Genomic DNA, 17,480 nt, shown 5'->3' on the forward strand with positions numbered 1-17,480 from the left:
GAGTGTCTGCTGTTCAAAGGCTGGCTCTGATGGCTCCTGACCAGCTCCTCCAGTCCAGGGACCTTCTGTCTGGGGCAAATATCGCAGCAGAAGGGGCTGTGCAGGGGGCACCCTGTGCCTGTCCCCACCTGCCATGGCAGGGCTCTACTTGTTGCTCCTGATGTGAACCACTTCCTGGTGCTTGTTCCTGGAGGAACAGGGTATGTGGCTGCCAGCTGTGTGGAAACTCTGGTATGCAGGTCACATGTCAGACAAACTGGCCATCACTTCCCTAAGGTTGAGCAGACAGTGCCACTGAGCTCTGTGTTGTGCTGGCCCTTGGAGGAGGTTGTCCTCATTGTCTCTCCAGCTGAATTTCAGTGCACATGGGAGTAAGAGTAAAGCAGGAAATACAGGAGATAGTTCAGTTTTGTGAGAACCAGACTGGCTCATTGACATCACAGTCTCCAAAGTTATTAATTACCAACCAATTTGCTGGATGAGAATTGTTAGGTTTTGCAACTATTGCTGCTTCAATAATAAGCTGTTTCAGTCATCAACATTTAGAAACCACAAAACCCAAACATCCCTAAAACTGAAAGTTACATTATTCTTTGCCTTAAATGTACTAATGTGAAATAAATCTTGTGTGTTTTTAACTTTGAACTCTGATGTGCAGTTTGCCTTTGCTTTGAAGGATCCTTTGGTGGTAAACCTCTCCAGCCCAGGACCCTTGACTTCAGCAATGTTCTTGTTCCTTCACAGCATGAGGGAGGCTGGAAAAGGGCCTCTTTCTCCCAAAGTGCTGTTCAGCCAGCTTTGTCAAAAGTAGGTATTGTCAGTATTTTTTATGTATTTATTTATTTTTAATTTCCAGTTACATGTTTGTAAGTGTGCCTTGTCTGTTGTCCTTTCTAAGGTGCCAGTAGATTTTTACTGGGCAGTCCAGAAAATATCTTTTTCATGTTTTAAAGTTGCAGAGTAACTTGTTGTGCTGCAGGGTTGTACCTGCTCTTTGTGAAATCTGTGGCCATAACCACTAACTTTCGAGGGTCTTTGAACTGAGTATGAGGGAGCAGAAGGTGTCATGGTAAAACTGAAGAGAATAGAATTACCTTTCAGGTTTTGTTGCATACTAGCATAAAGCTGGGTTAATACTGCAAAGTGTATGGAGGTATTCTGGAAAAAAAGGATAGGCTTTTAAATGGGAAACCTCTGCTATGATGTCTGACCTTGGCATCAAGTCAAAATTAAAAAGGGTCTAACAAGTCAAGACTTGAAGCAGTAATACTGAAATGGCATATGGCTCCAGATTGCAAAGAGTTTATAAGCCCTAAGGAAACTCTCGTTTCTTGGGGTGGAAAATGTTTACAGTGGTGCTTTGTAGGTACCTTCAATTATAATGTAAACAATCCTGCTTTTTAAAACACCTGTGGAGGACCGATTTGAAAGTTGGTAGAAATGTTTAAATATTGAACTTACAAGTAAAAAAAAGCTGTAGAAGCAGAGTAATTGGAAGTTGATATAACTGAACCTCACATTAAAAAATATTAACAGCACACGTTAATTTATTTGCTAAGGTATTATTTTTTTTGAATTTTAAGCATTCTGCAGTAAGAGTGTTAGGAGAAAAGTGGCAGCCTCCTACCATGGTATTCCAGGGCAACCTCACTGTGTAAACATGGGTTTAAAATATGGTATAAAGAAACAAAAGCTTTTAGACTAGAATAGGGACAATTTAATTGTGATATAGAAATCAGTTATTACTTCATCCTCAAAATTCAACTTCAGAACCATAATATTCTGTTTTTTATATTCTTCTTGACTTTTTTTGATTCTTTTGAGCTGCAAAAGGAAATGTATGTAACGTGTTTTTAGAGTGATTTTGAGTAAAATTGTGCTGTTCTCTGTTAAGCATTATTTACCTTGGATAAAAATATATAGGGAAGAAAATCAGGTTGTTTCCTCCTCCTGTTTTGGGGCTGACTCAAAAATGTGGTTCTAAGGACAAAATTTGGTTGAGAAATGGAAGGGAAGTATTCAATGGGAATAGTTTTTTCTCTGAGTGTTAAGGGTAGAAGGAAAAATATGATGAAGAAAAGATGATGCATTGAAACCCACCTTAGCAAACTCATTGTAAAATAATAATGATGCTGTGGACTTCAGATGGCATTGTATTTTTGAAGCTATTTTGTATTTGCTCTGTATGTTTTTGTTTGTATAGTCAAGTGATGGAAACACAGTATATCAGGTATCTCGTTGTTGTTCTTTTTCTGTTTGTTTGGGGTTTTTTGGTCTTTAAGATGGGCATATACTTTTAACTACCAGCTGAAAATGAAGCATATTTTAGTATGGGCAGCAAAATTGCTGTTTAGACATGTATCTGTCAGCTTCTGGCATCTCTTGCCTTCATCCCTACTTCATATTTTGTCAGCCTTGCAGGACACAACTTAGATATAAATTTTTTACTAGCTCTTGTGTTGATAACAAAAATGTCAGTCACATCCTGTTAGCAAGAAGTTAGGTGGTCTGGGGCAGTAACTGGTTTCACAGGTATGACAGAAGGTTTTGGTCTTTTGATCATTTTGTTACTGGTAGTGAGACAAGCAAGGAAGAAGAAAGGGAGGATTTCAGCAAATTCAGCAGTCTGAGGTGGTGGAAGTAGAAGAATAGGGAATCTTTACCTTTGCAAAATGAATACATTTCTTATATATGAACTTAAACAGTACGAATGCAGTGTTCTGTCATGCCATTTCTACAAAGCCTTTTAAAATCTTTTATAGTTGCCTTTCTACTCTTTAGCAAAGCTGAAATGAAAGAGCATGGCAAGACTGCAGGAATCCCAGCTAGGAAGAATTCTGTTGCTGCACCATTCTCTGTAAACTGCTTTTTGAATCGTGCCAAGAAGTTGTAATGATAAAGTAATCTGAAAGTCATGCAGTACTTGAGGTCTTCACGCACGAGCACAAACTTTTTCTAACATGTGAAGTACAAACAGCATTTTTCCTAAAGAGATGACAGGATAAATGTAAAAGGAAGAACTACACTGAAGAAACAAAAGGTTGTTTTCAGAGAGATATGCCAGAGAAGGACAAGTCAGTGAACTACTGGGGAGAAGGGTGTGAGGAAGGACTTCTAATAATAATGTTTTGGTTTTCTGTATTTTAATTAAAAGTTTGCTGACTCCAGTTGCAAGCTCATTTTTGTTTTGTTTTTTTTAATTTATTCTCTCCCCATCACAGATCTTGCTGTCCCAGTCTACAGTATATGACCATACCTTTCCTCATTAAATAATTGATGAAGCAGGTTGTATTATAGGATGTACTTGTCTGTAGTATCGAGAGTTGGAATCAGTGACCCAGGAATTGTCTTCCCAGTCCCAGTTTTTACCACAGCATTATTTTGAGTTGTTGCTTGTAGCTTTCAAAACACTGAGTGGCCATGCAGAATATAGACGTTTTACTTAATATCTAGTGTAATCACTTCCAAATCTTATCAGCATTCTTACAAACATGGGTGTTGGCAATGCCAAAGCTGTCAGTGGGGGATGATGTGCTGCTGTTCTGTATATACTTTAATCTGTCTACTTGTCAGGACTGTTACAGTGAGCTATTGAGCCAAAAAGTAAACCAGCCATTTCCTAATAACATATTGCGCATATGTAGCTGATCCTTTAAAAATGGTTACTTGTCCCTGATGACACACTTGGATTATACTTTTATATATATATATATATATAATAAATATATATATATATTTATATACAGACATATACTTTAATCTATATTTATATGGTTTTTTTAATATATTAGTTTTTAAAAAATTAAATTGGTATTGATGAGTTTGGGTGGTGGTGTGGTTTTTTTAATCTCCTGGCTGAATGGTGATGTATTTTCATGCTGGATCAGTTGACACAAGATACAGTAAAGGTCGCTGTATAATTTAATTCCTGACACTTGTCCTCATTTCCACTTCAGTGCCAGCGTAGCACTTCCAAATTAGATGCCCAGAGTTGGTTTTTTTTTGATGCTCTTGTAGGACTTGAGGATTTTACCTCCTTCAGATGTTGCAGTATGAGTGTGAGTGCTCACCTTTGAGTTGGGCATCCCTGCTCAAAAATTTAAAGGAAAGCTCTCAGTGAAAGAAGACCTAGGAAGGAAAGGAAGGGAAAGGGAAAAGGGGAAGGGGAAGGGAAAAGGGAAAGGAGGAGGAAAGGGAAGGGAGAGGCCAAGGGCATGTAGAAGTACAGGTAGGTACAGGCAGAGAGCTTCTAAAGAAAGGGAGCAGAGACTGCCATGTTCAGGTGGGATCCCAAAACCTGTGAGTGAGAAACTCTGCATGTTTGCTGCTCAAAAGCAGTGAGAGAACTGAGACACTGTCCTTTCGACTGCAAGCTGTGTCTTTAAGAGTCTAGGGAGATCATGGCATGAAGTTCATCATCTTGTGTATGAAAGGGTATTTGTGGTGCTTTTTATTAAATAACAAAAGAAAAAAAAAAGATAGCAAGTGTTAATTTTATGAAGTGGTGGAGTAGCCAGGTTGGAGAAGGGGAGAAGAAGGAAAGAAATGGATGAGTCTTCCTATAGCAACTGTTTAGCGTCTGGTACTAATTCATCCACTGTTAATTTTGTTAGTGTTGCAGCTGTCAGATGTTTTGTGAGGACAGATTGTGAGCATAGCTACGGGGCCCTTCTGTTGGTTTTCCACTATGCTGAATATCAGGACTGCAGACTTCTGACTTATCTGGAGACTTGGTGACTAACACAACGCTGATGGATTAAGAGGACATACATTTTATTTCCTTTATTTGCTATGATTTCATAATTTTATTGGTGGACGAAAGCTTAGAAAGCAAGTAAAAGTTGCAGCATGTAAATGATGAGTCCAGAAACAAGTTACAGGTTTTAGCTGCTTCAGACCTCCACCAATTAATTAATTATAGGGGTATTATGTTGCTATATTAACATGCAGGAAAAAATACTTGCCTAACCAAGGTTTTATTGGTGGTCACAAAATATACACAGGTCTTCCCTCCCCAAGGAGCATTCATTCATTCATCCTTCCTTCTCAGGTGCAGAAGGTAGATATAACTTAAGACTGACAAAGCAGAGGTCATGTGCAGTTAGAACTATTTGACTAGTTTTGGAGGGTAACATAAACAATTCTTGGAGCATTCAGCATTTATCACTTCTGAGAGGAAATGCTAAGGGAAACTAACATAATGTTGTACAAGATTTAAAGGGTGAAGGAAACAGGGTTTTTCTCATTAATTAGGAGTATTTTTGAGCCTTTTCTTTTAAAATAATACTGCTGTAGAGAAAAAGCTCTTTTTAGAGAGTATTTCCAGCATAGTTGTTTTTCCCATTTCCCATTTTAGTTTTACCGTTTAAAGGTAATAGCAGCAAGACACGTGGCTGATGTTTCCAGCTGTGAAGAACTGAGTCCCTGACTTGCTGCATCATATTCAGGAGCTTTCTGACAACAGGAGCTTGAATCTTCTCTCTGTGCATCAGCAGTTGACAGATTGCATGTCTTTATTTCAGTTAAGAATTTTAGGAGGAACTTAACAAAGCTGGATGGATGCTGTTTATGAGTGCAAAGGAGATTCATTCCATATGTAGGTTGTGTGCATTGGCAGGAATCATCTGCACTTGTTCCTGAGTTTTGTGTTCACTTCTCCCACTCAGGAGGAAGATCTGTGCAGCATTTTGGAAAACTCAGGTGTCTGTTCTGTTTGTAGATACAATGAAGAAGAAAACCAATAATTCGGTATATTGGATGTGTATCAAGTTAACCAGAATAGAATGTTACAATATAAAACCAGTTTGGAGCTTCAGGGAGAGGTAGCAAAAATAGGGAGCCTTCACATCACGAAGGACTTCAGGCAGGAGAGGACGTGAAAAGGAGACATGACAGGAAGAGAAAACACAAATTATAAAGGATAAATTAGCTGTGCTTATTTAACTGCCCTCATAAGAGTTCAGGGAGCTGTCTGTGAAACTGAAAGGCAACAGATTTAGAGCCAGGGGAAAAAAAACAATTTTAAAAGACATTTTGTAGAGCTAACTTGTGGAGTGTGCTGTCACAGAGCACTGCTGAAAATCTTAGAAGGACTTAAAGGAATAAATAAGAATTATAGAGAAGACTTTTTTATAGGAGTGCAAGATGGTCATGAATGACATGACTACCAACTAGTAGGAAGACATTTCCCCAGACAAGTATTTCCATTACTCAATAAAAAGAGTCATTCCCTCTGATGGCCAAGTGGGAAATGGCTCTGTTGTAGCATCTCACTTATTATGTCCATACAGAGCTACATCTAACAAGCATATTTTCCTCAGGTACCAGAGATCTGGGACATCATAAGAAAATAATGCTGCCTCCTTTTCTCTTTTGAGAGAAGGCTAGATAGGAAAAGATGAAAGAAATCAGCCAGCACATTCAAAGGAGAGCTGAGTGCTGTCTGTCCATGCCATCAAGACAGGACTGGCATGTCTGGTGTTATTTGTTAGTTACATGTGGGAACATGCCCATGTTCCCTTGTTTTTTTCCTGCCAAGTGTAGTAGCAGAACTCTTATGTCTGTGGGGCAGGTTTGAGATAAGATTAATCATGAGGATAAATCATGCTGTAGGTTGTTGTTCTCTTTTATAACTTGGGATCATAGTGCAAATTACTGTGTTATGAAGAACAAAACTTTTGTATCTAACTATTCTATAGTGACAGTGAACAGGTATTTGATAGTGCCACTGGGAAAGGTAAGTCACTGTTGTGGTCACTTCTATAAACTGGGCCTTTCCATGCTTATTTTTTATCTTCCATTGGTAACTGCTCAGTCTTGAGACATGAACATCTTCATCTGCAAATAAGCAAAATTTCTTATCTCAGGCAAAACAGTGGCTGAATGTTTTACTTTGCTTCTCTGTAATGTAGTGCAGTATTAAAGGGGTTCCTCTGCATTTTGCGCTACTGGAAAAAAATCAAATAACTGTGTTCTCTTTTCTTTTCCCAAGCACTTATTGTTACTTAAGTTTCCCAGGTATTAGGCTCTCTTCTGCTCAAAGATGGTAACCATTGACGGGATGATTTTGGAGAGGAGTTTCATTAGACATAGTAAAAGTGTGGCAGTTCTGTGCAATATTATTGAATGACTGTATGTGTATCCCAGTTTTGCTTTTGAAGGATAGCTTAATTTCCCTCAGATGGATATATGGTAGGAATTGAAGTGTTAAATGCTTAGAGGACTGTTGTTGGGTTTTTTTGTTTCTTTTCCTATTAAAAATTAGGTTGATATGAAGTTTTTGTCACGAGAACATTCTAGGAAGTAGCTAATAATGAGAAGTATTTCTTTCACTGACAGCCAAGCAATTATAGCTGGTCTCCAGATGAGAGGCTAACTGAGTAGTGCACATGTAGATGTCACAGTTGTCCTTCACCACGTATGGCCATTAGCAGGAGTTCAACCTGTTCTGTCATTATCCTGCTGACACTGTACAACAGGTTGTAGCGCATTGGCACTGGCTTCCATATGTCAGCACATCTGTGAGCGGTCAACCCAACCAACCATCTTCAAGTCCCCTACTTTTGCCAAGGATCTTGCTTGAAGCATATTTTCAAGGAGACGAGAGTGCACATCTTTTAGTTGTCAGATTTCTGTGTATCACCATGGTTTAATTCCTTTCCCCCCCCGCCCTGATACTGGTTGGTGAGTGTAGGAGGTTTCCAGCAAATGCATTGTGTGGGTGTGAAATTCCCTCCCTCATCTTTACTGATTGTTATTTTTTGGTTTTCTTTTGTTGCTTCTCCCCAAGAACAAATCTCAATATTTTTTTTTTTCACAGAACACCAGACATTTAGAATTATATGCAACGTTCCCTGATGTGCTGTGTACATGACTGACAGATTAACTGTATGTTAAGCAGTGTTAATGATGTGATTTGTCAGTCAAAGTAAATGACTCAAACCTTACATACCATCTTTACAAGTCACTTTCCCTGCCACTTCACTTTTAAAGTGTTAGGTGTTCTATTCCCACCATCCTTGTTGCCATTAAAATTCCAGCAATTTATGTGAGGTTGGACAAGGACTTAGTATGAGCACGGAGAAGCCTAAATAGTCTTGTCCTTGTAGATGCACTATATGCTAGTAAAATGAAAGCCTAAGAGAAACAAAAAAATGCTGTGGTTGAGTGAACTTTTTCCTCCTTTCATTAAAGCTCATAAAATGGTATGGAACATGTAGGAAATTAATTTAAATCTGAATTTTCAAATTATTATTATTATGATTATTATGATTATGATTATTATAGGTTCATCAGTGGGAGGTTACACTGCAAACCACAAGCAGTAATGAATGGTGTAGGTGGGGCTTTTTTCTGTGTTTGCATCAAAGATCTAGTTCTGTGAGGTGTCCTTACTATGAGAAGTACCTCCTGTAACTGTGATGGAGTTCTTGCTTGCTTCTTTGTCAAGTCATTGTTCCTATTTTGTCCTTTTTAGTATAATGTTTCTTGCAGTGGCCCTGCTTCTGTGGCCAAAAAATAGTAATACCTCTTAGTACCAGGAACCAGGTTGTGTAAATGCAAGGAGCTACTAGTGTGCATATATTGAAGGAGACAGGCTGCATATGCTCATTGATTCTCGTTGTCTCAGCAAAACAAGAAATGTCTTGTAAATATTGATAATACTGTGACTAAATTGGAATTGAATTGATTTAAACTGGTTTAAATGAAAACGAAAGATTATTTCAGATTCCTGGCCTTTCAGTGAAAAAAAACAATGAGAAACTGATTTAGGAAACTGAAAAGTGAAAATGTTTGTTCACATTCCTGTGGGTAAATATGTTATTTATTTTTTTTTAATGTATTTTGACTATTTTATATGGTTCAAAACAAGGGCCTAGTGCTTTTCAGAGTGCATTTGGTTTTAATAATAAACTTAATTTGAAAGAAAGAATTTTATATTAATAGAAGCAAACCCCTGCATTTTTATAATACTAAACAATAATATTTTTAAGAAGCATTTTATTGCTCTTTCTTTAAAAAAAAAGAAATTATTTTTTAGGTTGACCTGCACATGCAGAGGAAAAAACCCAACCAAAGACCAAACAAACAAAATTTGCTTTAGAAAGAACGCTAAATAAACTCACCCACTCTGCTGATGCCAAGTTTTATATTGAGCCTCAACATTGAGCAGCATCATGAAATGATTTTTAATTAGGGATATTGCCAACTTTGTCTCAGAAAGTAGATACAAAGTATGAATGTGAAAGTATCATGCTTGTAAATGTGAACATGTTGCTGTGCATGTGCACGTCCAGATTTAGTCCACTTAATTTTAGACACTGACCCCAGATGCCTCATCATCTTAGATCCTTCTCCAGTTACATCCCAAAGTGCCTCCAGTGAGCAGTTCAGAACAGAGCCCCATGCACCACTGTCCTGCATGTAGCCCAGGGCTGCTGTCCCCTAACTTGGCATCTCAGTGTCTTGCCCAACATCACCTTTTCCTGTTGCAGGCACCTGGCACATCTCGTGCATCTTCTGTTGGCCTCTCATTTCTCCTATCCACGAGCACAAATATCCAAGGCAAACCTGAGCAGCCTTAGTGTATAGGTGGGAAAGAAACCTGACCTTCAGGAGCTCTAGAGCAGCAGAAGAACGTGGCTGGCCAAGATCATTGTGCCTGGAGAAAATACTGAACCATGTTTTCAGCTCAGTGCACAGGTTGGCCAGAGCACACAGTCTGAGGCTGGGAATGAAAACTGGCTCAACACATGTTTAATACAATTGAGTAAACCAGTGAGTGGTTGGTTTTTCTGGTCACTCTGCCAGTGTGATAACATTCCTGTTGGAGCTCTGCTCAGCCTGTTGTCTCTTGTGCTGGATTTTGGAAGAGGCGTGTGTGGTTACACCTGCGTGAGCTCTTCTCCGCAGCAAAGAGTCACCACAGCTGCAATTTGGTGGCTTTACTGGAGCAGATTAACTGATCCAAGACTGTAATTAAAGAGCTAAAGGGTAACCTGCCTGGAAACACAGGTATGGTTTGGCCAGTAAATTCATAGAATCATGAAGGTTGGAAAAGACCTTCAAGATCATAAAGTCCAACTATCCACCCTACAACCCCTGACCACTGAACCATCTCCTGAAACACCATGTCCACTCATTTTTTGAACACCTCCAGGGATGGTGCCTCCACCACCTCTCTGGGCAGCCTGTTCCAAGGCCTCACCTCTCTTTCTGTGAATAAATTTTTCCTAATATCCAATCGGAACCTCCCCTGGCACAACTTGACCCTGTAAGTTATAGGTAATGTGAGTAGAGAGATGTTAAAAGTGAGTATTTACACAGTCTCATTTGGAGTTGCAAGAAGCTGGAGATCCAAATTGTTCATGAGAAGCCTTCTAGCTATGGTTATCTTAATAAGGATAACACCTGAAGATCTATCCATGTATTTGTAAGCACATTTTGTAATGCCTACAAAATATGATATTTGGATTATATTTAGATGCTGTAAATAGTTTAAAAAGGTTTTCAGTAGCAATGATCGAGACTAGTGGGTGGCTGTCTTAGGAACAGGTGCAGTTACCCCCTCAGTTGGCTAAAACTTCTCTGGTGAGGTTGATGACATAGTCTGAAACACGTTTTTCCTCTTTTGGCTTGTGAGGTCCATGTGGATGCTGCTGCTGGTCTAAGAAGGCTAAAAAAGAATTGCCTTCCCAGTGCAGCCTTTGCTTTTTGTTTGTTCTGGGTAGCAAGGCATGAGGGTACAAACTCAGCCAGTGGAAGGGTCCTTCCTGCATCCTTGGGCTGCCTCACAGGCTGGTTGCTCTCTGCTGGTGCTATGGCCAGACACCACAGAGGGGACAGCTTGAAGGAGGGCATAATCTGAGGCAACACCTCAGATGTGTATTTTCTAAGGCACGTAGACCCTTTCCTTTGAGGCTGTGAATTTCCAGAGATTAAAAGTTTGGAAGTACACTGATTTATTTTTAATTTTTTATTACTTTTAAAAATTTTTATTTCCCAAGAAGAAGCTGTTGCAATTGGAGATTTAGATCTGTTTACCCTGGGTAGCCAGTATATGTCATTCTAGGAGGTGGGCTTGTAGTCCTTCAGTATCACCCCAAAATAATGACATTATTATTAATGCAGAAGCAGCACCTTTTTAGTTACAGCTGTAATGCTTTTTAGCTTGTGTGGATCTGAAAAACAGAATAAAGCCTCCTTCCTTCAGCCTTATGGTAAAAAGGAGAGCTGTGACATGTGGTTTTGCAAGAAGTTCTCACCACTCACCTCACAACAAAATCACAGCTGGAGAGCTGCAGCCTGGTGGCTTTTTCCTGCAGGCCACATCACACCCTGAGCCCAAAATGAAGTTTTGGGGATGGCCGGGGAAGTCCCCATGGGGACTGCCATGCAGGATCCAATTCTGATGGGGTTGGAGCAGGTCTGTCTGCCACCCGGGTCTTCTCCTGACCAACGAGGAAGGGCTGGTGAGGGAAGTTAAGCTCAAGGGCAGCCTAGGTTGTAGTGACCACAAAATGGTGGAGTTCAAGATCCTTAGGGCAGCAAGGAGGGCTCACAGCAAGCTTACTACCCTTGACTTCAGAAGGGCAGACTTCAGCCTCTTCAGGGATCTGCTCCAGTGAGTGTCTTGGGATAACATCCTGCAGGGGCCCATGTAAGGTGGCTGATACTTAAGGATCATCTTCTCCAGGCCCAAGAGCATTGCATCCCAACTGAGAGGAAGTCAAGTAGAAACTCCAAGAGGCTGGCAGGGATGACTAAGCAGCACCTAGAAAAGCTCAGGCTGAAGAAGGAAGCAAACAGGGGGTGGAAGCTGGGGCAGGTATCCTGAGAGGATTACAGAGAGGTTGTCTGAGCAGTCAGGGATCAGGTTGGGAGAGCCAAATCCCTGCTAGAATTAAATCTTGCCAGGGATGTTAAGAACAATAAGGAAAGCTTCTTTAGGTATGTTGGGGAGAAAAGGACATCCAAGGAGAGTGTAGGCCCTCTCCTGAAGGAAAAGAGTGAGGTAGCAACACAGGATACTGAGAAGGCTGAGGTCCTCAATGACTTCTTGGCTTCAATCTTCTCTGGCAAGTGCTCCAACCTCAACACAAAGGCCACAGAAGGTGAAAGCAGGGACTGGGAGAATGAATTACTCCCCTCCGTAGGTGTAGAGCAGGTTTGTGACCATTTAAAGAACCTGAGGGTGCCTCATCAGGTCCAGCAGGGATTGCACCCCTTCAGAATTCTGGCATCCAGCAAGAATCTCATGAATACTCTCTCGTTAAGATCCTCCCAATGTAAACTCAGATTTCCTTACTGCTTCTTCCTAGGGCTCCTCGATTTAAGGGGTTCCAGCAGCAGGACAGCCAGGAGCTTCTGCACTATCTGTTGGATGCAATGAGGATTGAAGAAACAAAGGTAATGTCTTTGGGCATGTTTTTAAACAACTTATTTGGTAATTACTAGGCCTTTCTTTGATGTTCTTTGTGTTCCCAGTGTTTTAAAGATGTGCTTATTGGAGCAGGAGTGGCCATTTTTGTTATCTTATAATGAGTTTTTGAAAGAGAATTGGATTATATTCATCTTGGCATGTTAAGATTGCTGATTGGAATCAAAGTTTCAGTTTCCCCTCCCACCCCAGGTGGACAGTTGGACTTGATGTTCTTAGAGGTCTTTTCCAACCATGATAATTCTGTGATTCTGTAAGTAGATCATGATAACTAGGAATCTGAATTGTTTGCCTTTATATAAAAAAAAAAAAAAAGGACAAAAAAAGGACTTCTGAGGAGTCAAGAGAGTAGAAGTTAGAACCTCTGATGTAGGTGACAAAGTGCACTTTAAAGCTTTGGAACAGAAATTTGCAGCTCCAAACTGTGGCCCTGCTCATAATTTGAATTTAAATCTAGTTCAATCAATAAAAAAAAACAAGGACAAAAATAAAACCTTGCAAAGTTTCTTGTGTATTTTTAAAGTATAAAGAAGTACTTGTTTTATAAGTAAAGTGATGCTTTTCATTATTTAAAATCTATACCTCAGCATGCTGAGTATATAACCAATTACATTAGAAATGTCCCTGTGTGGTTTTGCTCATATCTCTTTTCCTTTGCTCTCTCTGCCTCCTGCATTGTTGAATACAAGAAGGTGTGTGTTTGCTTGCATGAACTATTTTGGTGGTATAAGATTTCATCTGCCTGACTATTTTGGTACAACAGGCTTTTCTAAGTCTCATCAGAAGGAGGTCCCCAAATCTTGTACTGACCAGATACTTCCTCTTCCCCCCCATTTAGTGATTTGATGAATGTCATGATCCTGAGCTGAATTATCTTGGAGATGAGGTATCAATTTGTATCTTCACCAATTCCTGGCACTGGGGTAGCACTGAACAAATCCCCATCCTACCAAAATATTAGTATATAAATTGATCTTGTCAGCAGAGCAATTGATCAGCAGCTGAACTGAACTACAGGGAGAAGCAGCTAAACCTTGACTTTGTCATGCTTACAAAATGAGGCGTTGCACAGGGCATGCAACAGAAGCAGCTTCCCTAACAGCAGTTGCTGTGGTTTTGCAGTAGAGGAAGACACTATTTTGTTGCTTGTTGATTTTCATGTAATAAAACTATATTTGCTTCACAAATGAGGATTCAGCAAACTCAGGAAGGATTATTGCAACAACTCAGCAGCTTCTCCAGTGGGCGATTGTGCTTTCTCCTCAAGTTGATCTATTGTTTCACCAGTGAGGTGCTGACATTATAACCTGCATTTGCCTGTTGAGTCATTTATGATTAAGAGTGGTGACAGCTATAGTTGCTACCACAAAAGAGTCATAGAACATGGTGAGAATGTGAAGTGACCTCTTGGACAGTATTTTTGCTGCCCCCATCACAAGGCAGGGGGGTTGATCCCACCTCGCCCTGCATTGACACCCCTCTGCTGCCCTCGTGGTCCATTACTGCAAATACATTTCTATCACCTCGGGCTCTTTCTTTTTAATTTGTTTTTATTTTTTTAATTTGCTTATCCTGTGCTTAGGGTGTGTGGGTGGTGTGACAAGCAGCAAACGTCAGGCCCCATGGCCTCCCCACCAGGCGGGCTGTGGCTGGGGACAACCTGCCTGCAGCAACGTGTCTGCCACCAGAATCCTGTAGCAGGGCTTACAGCACTGACCTTTCTCTTCCACGCTGCTTTTAAACTTCACTCTGGGAAGAGGGAACAGCCCTGCTGAAAGGGCTGCTGGCTGCTTTGCCATCCACCTGCAAGAGAGCTGGACGTGGCCATCCCCACCTCCCTGTCCCTGCTGGGGTTAATTGTTTGTAAAACCCAAGAGCTTTGCTGAGAATACTTATGAGATGTAAAAAAGGAGCTAACAGAAAATGACATTACACTTCTGTCTTTTGTATCCAACACCAGCATTGAACTTCTTCCTAATCCTGTTAAAAAAAAATGAGGAAGTGAGTGTTTACACCAGTGGATTTTAAGATAAAAGCTTGTCAATACTACAATAAAGATGACATAGTGTCTGCCATTTCCAGCAATGTGGGCTGGAGATGGTTTCACACCCAGGCCTGAAGTGGCTGAACCCTGCTGCTAATTGATTAATGTCTGCTGCCATTGTCCACAGCACCCTGCCCATTCAAAGACTGTGTCTTTCTTTGACCTAAATAAATGGTTCAACGCGCTAATCTCAACAAAAGGGTTGCTTATGGCCCTAGACCCATTTATGGTGCTCAACTTCATGAATTACCTATTGATTAGGCCTTTTAGTATATTGTTGGCTTTAAGATGAACAAAGCAGAGCTCGGGGCAGCGGGAGTTAATTCACAAGCCAGGTCACATACTCGTAAGGTAGGAGTGTGACTTCGGCTGATGGGTGCCTGAACTGGAAACCCAAACTCCAAGGCTGTCATCATAACACTTCTGTAATCTGGGGCTTGAAAGTGTTATTTGCTGCCTGCAAACAAGAGTTGTTTCTTGTTCTGTTTATAGAATGGTTATGGTTGGAAGGGACTTTAAAGATCATCAGGTCCGACTTCCCTGGTATGAGCAGGGACACCTCCCACCAGACCAGGCTGCACAAGCCTCATCCAGCCTGGTCTTAAACACCTTAAACAGGGAGGCTGTGGATGCCCCCTCCCTGGACAACCTATTCCAGTGTCTTGGTACCCTCATGGTGAAGAATTTCTTCCTGATGTCTACTTGCAGAAGGCTTGGTATCACTTGTCTCTAGAATGGAACTTTGCTCTATGTGTGACTTCGGTGACACATGTCATTGTAAATGTCACTTGCACACTGACCTGAGAGTCTCATACATGGAACTAGAGCTTGTGGACATCTGCCAGGAAAAAGGGGCAACACAGTTCATGCAGGCTGTATTGTTCCGTGGCCCCCTGCAGCCTCCAGCTTCCCTCTCCATAGCATGACAAAGGTTGGGCTGAGCCACGTTTTGTACCAGCCTGGGCAGTTCCCCTGCCAGGGTATGTCTCTTGGGAATACAACATCTCCTTATCCCAGGACAGCTGAGAAATGGAGGGGAAGGACCCCCATTTTGAGATGCATCTACAGCTCAACTCTATCAATGTCCTTTCTGATTCTTCTTTCAGTAGTGTAGTTCTTAGGATTTTTTGAGCAGATGTGGAGTTTGTAGAGATTCATAGAAAGTTTTGTATCTCTCCTGAGGTTTTCTATCATAACTTCCAAATGTGCAGTGTTAGAAAGTAAACGGAAGTAATAATGCCACCCAAACACAGTCACTGAAGTCTAGCTCTTGAAAGATACTTGTCTGCCTTTAAGTATTTTGTATCCTGGTCAGTCAGTAATTGTCAGTTTTGCTTCAGCATTTCTCCTTCCCAAACAGTGGAAGAAACAGGAAAGTGTTTGTTCCCTGAAAATCTTGTGGTTTCATGATAAACTCCAGCTCTCTATGTTGTCTTCCTCTTTAAGGGGAGGAAGTTTATGTATGGTTACCTCCTCCAGTTAAGTTCATGTAGCTTTGCCACTGTTAGTGAACAACAACAGTTTTAAAATATTAAATTATGCTTATTTTATGGAAATAAGAATAGATAAAATCGAATATGTCACTAGTTTTTAGAATGTTTTCACTTAAAATACTTGTTAAATGTCTCATTTGTTTTTTCTTTTAATTCTAGCGTATACAAACTGGTATCTTAAAAGCATTTAATAATCCAACTACTAAGACAGCAGATGAAGAAACCAGAAGAAAAGTCAAAGGTATGCAACTCCTTATTGAATACTTTAAAAAATGCACAAGTTTTTAAATACCACTTGCTTCAAAACTGACTATTGCAAGCAGCAATCCCCAAGTACTGTTGTAACAAGACTTTTATCATGTGTTATTCTGGTGCCACCTAGTGTGTGTCAAGGGGAGACAGAGTTTAGCATGTGCTGACATGTCTCTTTGTAGCCAGGATTAAGTATTTATAATGCCTCTTGTAATCATGGGTAGAATTTAGTTTTGTTTTCTAAAATAGTGTGTTGCATCTTCAAGGTTTGTTATCTAGCCACAGTTATTCTATCACTCAGAGAGGCCACTTTCCAGAAATAAAACTGGTTTCTGTCTGCTCACGGGTACTATGAGCACTCTAAATAGCATGACAAAGCCAAGATAGGAAGCTGTTTGAAAAGGCATGTTTATTCAGAACAAGATGTTTAAAATTAATTTGTGTGTGTGTGTTTCTGCAAAAGTTCTAATTTTGTTTTAATGAAAGTCTTAATAATTATGAAGCTGTTTTGAAAGTTACCCTTCCCAAATCTGCAACAGTTACTGCAAAGAGACAAATTAGAACAGGCATTTGTCTCATCTTTTACAGTTTTGTAGTTTCAAATACCATTTAGAAGGGGTCACAACTTGTCTGCTACTCTAGTGTCTATATCAAGGCAGCCCAATATTATGTATTCAAAAGAGAGATTTTATTTTGAAAGTTTCTTCTTGAGAGATACAGTATTATTCTTTACAGTAGGTGGGGAAGGATAAAAGGGATTTGTATCACTAAAATGTTTTAAAATATTGAGATAATACAGTGTATGATGTATTAGTTACTGTATTGTGTTCAAAATGTTTTGAATGTGTTTTAAATTGTGCTTTTGCAATAAATCTTGGAAAGAATTGTGTTGTGCTTATAGTGTGGCATTGGATCTGTTATTTTTCACATTTAAAAAAGGCAATGTTTTTTCAGCATATGGAAGAGAGGGTGTGAAGATGAACTTCATAGATAGGATCTTTGTTGGTGAATTGACTAGCACTGTCATGTGTGAGGAATGTGAAAATGTAGGTATTCTGGAATTTGGTTTGATGTGGAATAGATCACATACTGGTTTGATGACATTGTCTTGAAAGTATAAAATTGTATTGCCAATTTTATACTTGTTTGTTTGTTTGTATAAACAAGACTATTGAAAATTTCTCATTTAAAATTAGTTATTCCTTTTTTAAAGCATTATCCTCCCAAACCTAAGAATGGGTGGGTCTTTGGA

General features: G+C 40.0%; 1 protein-coding gene across 1 annotated transcript in view; it reads left to right on the forward strand.

Annotated features, from left to right (window-relative positions):
- Positions 1 to 658: 658 nt before the first annotated feature.
- USP45 (ubiquitin specific peptidase 45) overlaps positions 659 to 17,480 on the forward strand; it is a gene marked incomplete at its 5' end in the record, with an annotated part of 28,219 nt that continues 11,397 nt past the window's right edge. The window contains 4 exons of the mRNA XM_010006321.1: positions 659 to 807; positions 12,321 to 12,408; positions 16,136 to 16,217; positions 17,183 to 17,274. Coding sequence (XP_010004623.1) covers positions 659 to 807; positions 12,321 to 12,408; positions 16,136 to 16,217; positions 17,183 to 17,274 — 411 coding nt within the window. The remainder of the gene's footprint in view (positions 808 to 12,320; positions 12,409 to 16,135; positions 16,218 to 17,182; positions 17,275 to 17,480) is intronic.

This window comes from Chaetura pelagica, unplaced genomic scaffold, assembly GCF_000747805.2.
Source record: "Chaetura pelagica isolate M959 unplaced genomic scaffold, ChaPel_1.0 scaffold399, whole genome shotgun sequence".
In the NCBI taxonomy this organism is placed as follows: Eukaryota; Metazoa; Chordata; class Aves; order Apodiformes; family Apodidae; genus Chaetura; species Chaetura pelagica.